The 5,755-nt window shown below is 37.2% G+C and overlaps 1 protein-coding gene across 1 annotated transcript; it reads left to right on the top strand.

The window, feature by feature from the left end:
* The first annotated feature begins 3,872 nt into the window (after positions 1–3,872).
* LOC140839775 (PAN domain-containing protein At5g03700-like) lies at positions 3,873–5,755 on the top strand. The gene has a single exon (XM_073206714.1). It carries the CDS (start codon positions 3,888–3,890, stop codon positions 5,574–5,576), a length of 1,689 nt encoding a protein of 562 aa, XP_073062815.1. The 5' UTR covers positions 3,873–3,887; the 3' UTR covers positions 5,577–5,755.

The following is a 5,755-nucleotide window of genomic DNA, read 5'->3' as shown; positions in this document are numbered from 1 at the left end:
CTCTACGTCTCAACTCAGATTGTTCCCACAGACGGCGCCAAGTGATACTCACGGGAAATTTAGGGTCCGCTCCCAGCAAGTGTCACTAATCCAGACGCGGGTTTGGAAATTACCCTGAGCCTGAAATAACAAAGAAGATAGTTAAGAGGGGGCCAGGAGGGTGTCCTGGCGTAGCCCCTCCGACGCTCAAGTCAGTGACTGAGGATATATGGGGGGAGCAGCTAAGGGTGCTGCTGAAAACAATATAGTGAATGAATAAACTGAACACCCAAACCTGGTATTTATAGGAGAATACCTGGGCCCTTAGTGGGCCTGTCTTCCATTTGGGCTAGGGCCCTTGGGGGGCTTATTTTCCACTTGGGCTAGGGATGAGCCAGGGAGAATAGGGCCTTTGCTGGGCCTGTCTTCCATAATGGGGCCGTAAGATGGGCCTGTCTTCCATGGGGTATCACTGAGAATGATAAACTTGAAACTTTTAGCATCCACGAGTAAATAAAACGGATATAATATAAAACTTTCGTGATATAATATTAAATTTAAAAATAATATAATCATATTTTATTCAATGGAATTTGGGAGTCGTTGATTGTAATTGATATTTTGGACTTGAGTGGAATGTAACATTAGCAGTCAGCTGGAAAAAAATTAAAATAAATAACAATATGTCTACTTTCTATCCCACTTTCGGTTGATGTGATATATACGAATTTCGCTCCAATTCATCATATCTTCTTTGATTATTATTTTATTAATTAATAGTGAATTAACTCTCCATTTTTTAAAATAATTTTTTATTTTATTGAACAACAAAATCAAGATTAAAGGCAAGATACACTCACATTCTATAGATCAAATTTAAGCTATTTTGTTTCGTATACTTTCTATATTTGGATCGAATTTTTTTCAATAAAAAAAAAGTAAAGGGAAGAGGAAAAGATTATCACGTCCGATGGCATCATCCTTTACCTAATCTAATATATCGTTGGAGCAAAATGTACAGAGTCAAAAAGGGTAATCTATATATATAGAATCTCCATGCAAAACATATGGGATTGAATCACTACCAAATCTCTTATTCTCTTTGGACTGTTTCTGCATGCGTATCACTATATATGATTTAAGCTTTTCTTTTTTTCCCAAATCGTGGGCACACAAAATATAGGATAAACTTGTGTTAATATATTATAATGATCTACAATGAAATTTTTATTATACAACGTGTCTCTTATGAGACGATTTCATATGTATTTATATGTCAGATAAGTCAATCATGCTCATATTTACAATAATAATTAATAATTTTTACATAAAAAACGATACTTTTATAAGTGACTAAAATAAGAGATTTTTCTTGCGATATATTAATTAATTTTACGTGTTTTTTTTAAAAGTAACTAGGAATGAATGACTTGCATAATCTTGCCAAGGAACTCTTAACTTTTTGGTAGTTGCCTAACTTGGATAATATCGACTTGCGCTCAAAATATTAAAAATGGATTTAGGACACAAGTGAAAAAAGTATAATATCTTCACTGCATGCGAAAGATCTACCCACTACGAAATATATGTCACGCATTCAATAAAAAAAAATAATGGATTTCGTAGAAAAAAATATCGTAGACCAAACGTTTGACTTGGCTATAGCTATCCCTAATTGCACAATTCGAATATTTAAATCGTATAACATTTCAAACGAATAAATATTGAAATTCTCTTCCATAATCGAACATGATAATCTTAACTCCCAGTAATTACATCAACAGACTAAAATTGAGAATTTAACGCATAATTTTGGATATTACACAACTCTTTTAACTTTACTGAAATGTACAGATAAGGGTTCAACTTGAGTCTTTTCGATCATGCATTCTACGCAGAAGGAATTCTCCATTATAATATAGTCAACAACTTATTCAATTTTGACATGTTCATTAGGTGTACCCCAAACCTTATCACATAATGCAAATGGAAAGATTACAATATCCTCACTTCTTCCCACTTTGGAGCACTATTGGAAGTTAGATGGTTTCCAATTATATTAAAGCTTAAACCTATATTTATTTATATTATATGGTCCTACCATTTATTTAACTTCACTTAGAAAATTACTTAATAGTGGTCGAAGCTGACTCGAGAAAGTACATTTACTTTTATAACCTTCATCAAGTATTGATTTAGAACCTTCCACAAAACCATCATTAATTAAGCCTCTAAATAGGGCTAATACAGATTATAAACCAAATTTAGTTTGGGCCTGAAAACTTCAGAGGACCAAAATTGTGAGCCCAAAATAGTATTGGGCCAGAATTATTGCAAGGGACTTATTTTAATTTAATTTAATTACTCAAAATAGATTCATATAGGTGAGTATTGATCGTCAACCCCTACCAATACATAATTTTATAGATATATTATTACAGAGTATTCACAGAAATTATTACATTAACTAGGGAAGTGCTGAGCTATCCTCAGCAAAAAACCGTACACACAACCTTAATTTATTAAAAGCTTAGAGATTATTTATGAAAATGGTTGAAACGATAATTAGGACTTGTAATAAACGGTAAACTCGATGCTACCTGTGGGGGCACTGCCCCCACAGGATCTCAGCCATTCATTTTACATGGTGATTAAATTTAGGCCTTTGATCACCTCATGGGGTGTATGTGTGTTTAAATCTGGACCTTTGATCACCTAATGGAGGCAGTGCCTCACAAGGTAGGATGAAATGAACCGTAATAAACCAAGACTACTGCAGTTACAGCTAAAACTTTCGGAAAATATTTTGCCACCATTCATAATTCTACTAGGAAAGCGACCAAAATGAATTTCTACGGCCGACGAAGAACAGTTAATCGGAACCAAAAGAGTAAAATACTTGATCATCGTCTTAACTACGTGATGATCTCATGCATGATATTCTTGTCGACTTTACAATATACGTTCAATGATATTATATTCTCTTACTTATATTGTAAAATAAAGAACTAGTTGTATTTGACGTGAATTTCCAACATATAGAAATTCTAGAAGAGAGCCAAACGAAATGGAAAAAGTTGAAGTAGAGGGAAAAAATAAAAAGGAAAATTTCAAAGTCAAACCCACTTAATTGTGGGTTGACCTATAAACATCCAATCCAATTATTTAAATATATTCACGTGCCCATCAATGTCTCGATACAATCGGGATTTGAAATTTGAACCCTTTTTTTTATTGGTATATTCATATATTGTGCAAGTAGATGTCAATAATAAATCTGACATTCAATTTATCTACACACACATATTTTAGATATTTCACAAGATCAGACATAACCCATCACAAATAAGTAAATATGTCTGAATTTTTATAATATATGAATAAAATATCTTTCAGATATTTCAAAATTGGTTATGATTAATGCAATTAGCTTGAAAAATTTTTAGTATAAAATAATTGACGTGTGGCTTCCTGTTTATGGTCGATGCAGCTATCTTATCCCAGAAATTATTTTGCCGAAAGCCTACGTTCTATGGTGGGTCGAGTGTACCTCAGAGTAAAGTCAAACTAATTAAAACATCATAATACTTTCCACCAAAAAAAATATATTGTAATAATTTTCGAAAATAAATAAAGAGAAGCAACTATATTTGACTTTTATAATATAAAAGGTCAAAGAGGTTCGCAAGTAGCCAGCTAACAAAGGCACCAACCCCTACCCAAACCCTTTACAAATTATTAATTAAAAAAAATTAAGATTTATATTGGAACTGATTATATATTCACAATTAAAAAATAATATTCTCATTAGTCGTCCTCCAAATGAAATGATTTATTTTTGAGATATTTGTGTCATTTCTTTTTAGAAAGCGAAGATAACACTCTCGAAGTTGCGACTAATTTCCCATATGGTCTGGTCAGATCTGAATAACCCAATAGTTGTCTCGGAAAAATCCGAGCTGTTTGCGGACAGTGCTCGCAGGGATAAGGTCGATCGAACCATAATATATAGTATAAAGACACGTGTGTCCGCTCGCAGAAGAAACCTACAAAAACACCACACTAACACTGTCTCCTTCCTTTCGGAATCATCAAAATTCGAAATTATGTATGCAACGCTTCAAATGGATAGCATCTTCAGATCATTGAATCATATCCTTCTCCTCGCAATTCTCTCTGCTCTGTATAGGATCACGAGCAGCTCGCATGCCGGAGAATCCCCAACGCCGCAGGAGCTTCGAATCGGATACAAAGTAGTTCCAGATCCGTCTGTTTCATCTTTCCAACCCATACTCAGCGATTCAACTGGTAACTACTCATTCGGTTTCCTCAGAACTAACAAGAACCAGCTCACTTTATCTGTGATCCACGCGCCGTCTTCCGTGCGGGTTTGGTCCGAAAACACGAACCCTTTGGCCAGATGGGGCCACCCGACTGAACTTTTCTTTAATGGAAGCTTAGTATTATCCGACTCCCGCACGGGGGTATTCTGGTCAACCGATACTCTAGGGGACCGTGTTTGGCTCTCCAGTACCTCGAATCTCCAAATCCAGAAACTTGATGGCGCCTCTGTGTTGTGGCAAAGTTTTGATTTTCCCTCGGATACCCTCGTGGAAAACCAGAATTTCACCAGTTCCATGAGTTTGGTTTCATCGAATGGTCTTTATTCGATGCGGTTGGGTCAGGATTACTTCGGGTTATACGCGAATTTCATGGGTTCAAAGTCGGGACCGGGCCAAATGTATCTGAAGCATGGAGCTCTAGAGGCTAAAGCGGATATAGTTGATGGTCATCCTATATACCTGGTCCTCAAGCCCGATGGATATTTGGGCATGTTCCAATTCGGGTCGACCCCGGTGGATGTCGAAGCTTTCAACAGTTTCCAACAAAATGCGGCGGGTAATCTACGGGTCAGGATCGAACCCGACGGTAACCTCAAAGGGTATTTCTGGACCGGGTCGAACTGGGTATTAGATTACCAAGCAATCTCCGACCCATGCGAGTTACCCAGTTCTTGCGGGTCGTACGGGCTTTGCACACCGGGAAAGGCATGCTCCTGTTTAGACAACCGGACAGTGGGTGACTCCGGCAAGTGCACGTCGCCGGAGAATCGGATTTCCGGCGACTTTTGCGGAGCTTACGACAACAGATACAAAGTACTACGTAGAAGTGGGGTCGAACTGCCATTCAAAGAATTAATGGCGTACCAAAAAATGGACTCCTTGAACCAATGCGAGTCGGCATGTGAACAAAATTGCACGTGCTGGGGAGCTGCGTATAGTAACCACTCGGGGTTCTGCTACATTCTAGGATTTCCCATACAGACATTATCGGCTGTCGTGGATGACACAAAAATGGGGTATTTTAAAGTGAAAGAGGGTGTCGGGAAGAAGGGGGTGGATGCATGGTTGGGGATAGGCATCGGATTACTATTTGGGGCAATTGTAATATTTGTAGGAGTTTTGGGGTTGGGTTGGTATAGGATGAGGAAAGTAGGGGTAAAAGGGTATTTAGAAGATGACAGTTGCGCTGGGATTGGGCCATACAAGGATTTGGGGGCTGCAAGTTTCAGGTCAATTGAATTAAGTGAGAGGTGACGTAAGGGGTGACGTCTGATTTCCTGGAGTGTTTCCTCTTAACTTTTAGAGTTGTTTAGTCGATGTGGGAGACGTGAACCAACTTGTTTCTTCACCTGTGGATGGAGAGACAGTTTAACTTATCTTTCATTAGCAAAAATTTTAAGACAAATTTTTTATTATATTTTCGAACCTTCTCT

This window comes from Primulina eburnea, chromosome 8 (genome assembly GCF_022965805.1).
Source record: "Primulina eburnea isolate SZY01 chromosome 8, ASM2296580v1, whole genome shotgun sequence".
Classification (NCBI taxonomy): Eukaryota; Viridiplantae; Streptophyta; class Magnoliopsida; order Lamiales; family Gesneriaceae; genus Primulina; species Primulina eburnea.
The sequence above is the reverse complement of the archived record's forward strand: the minus strand, read 5'-3'. Positions and strand labels throughout refer to the sequence as shown.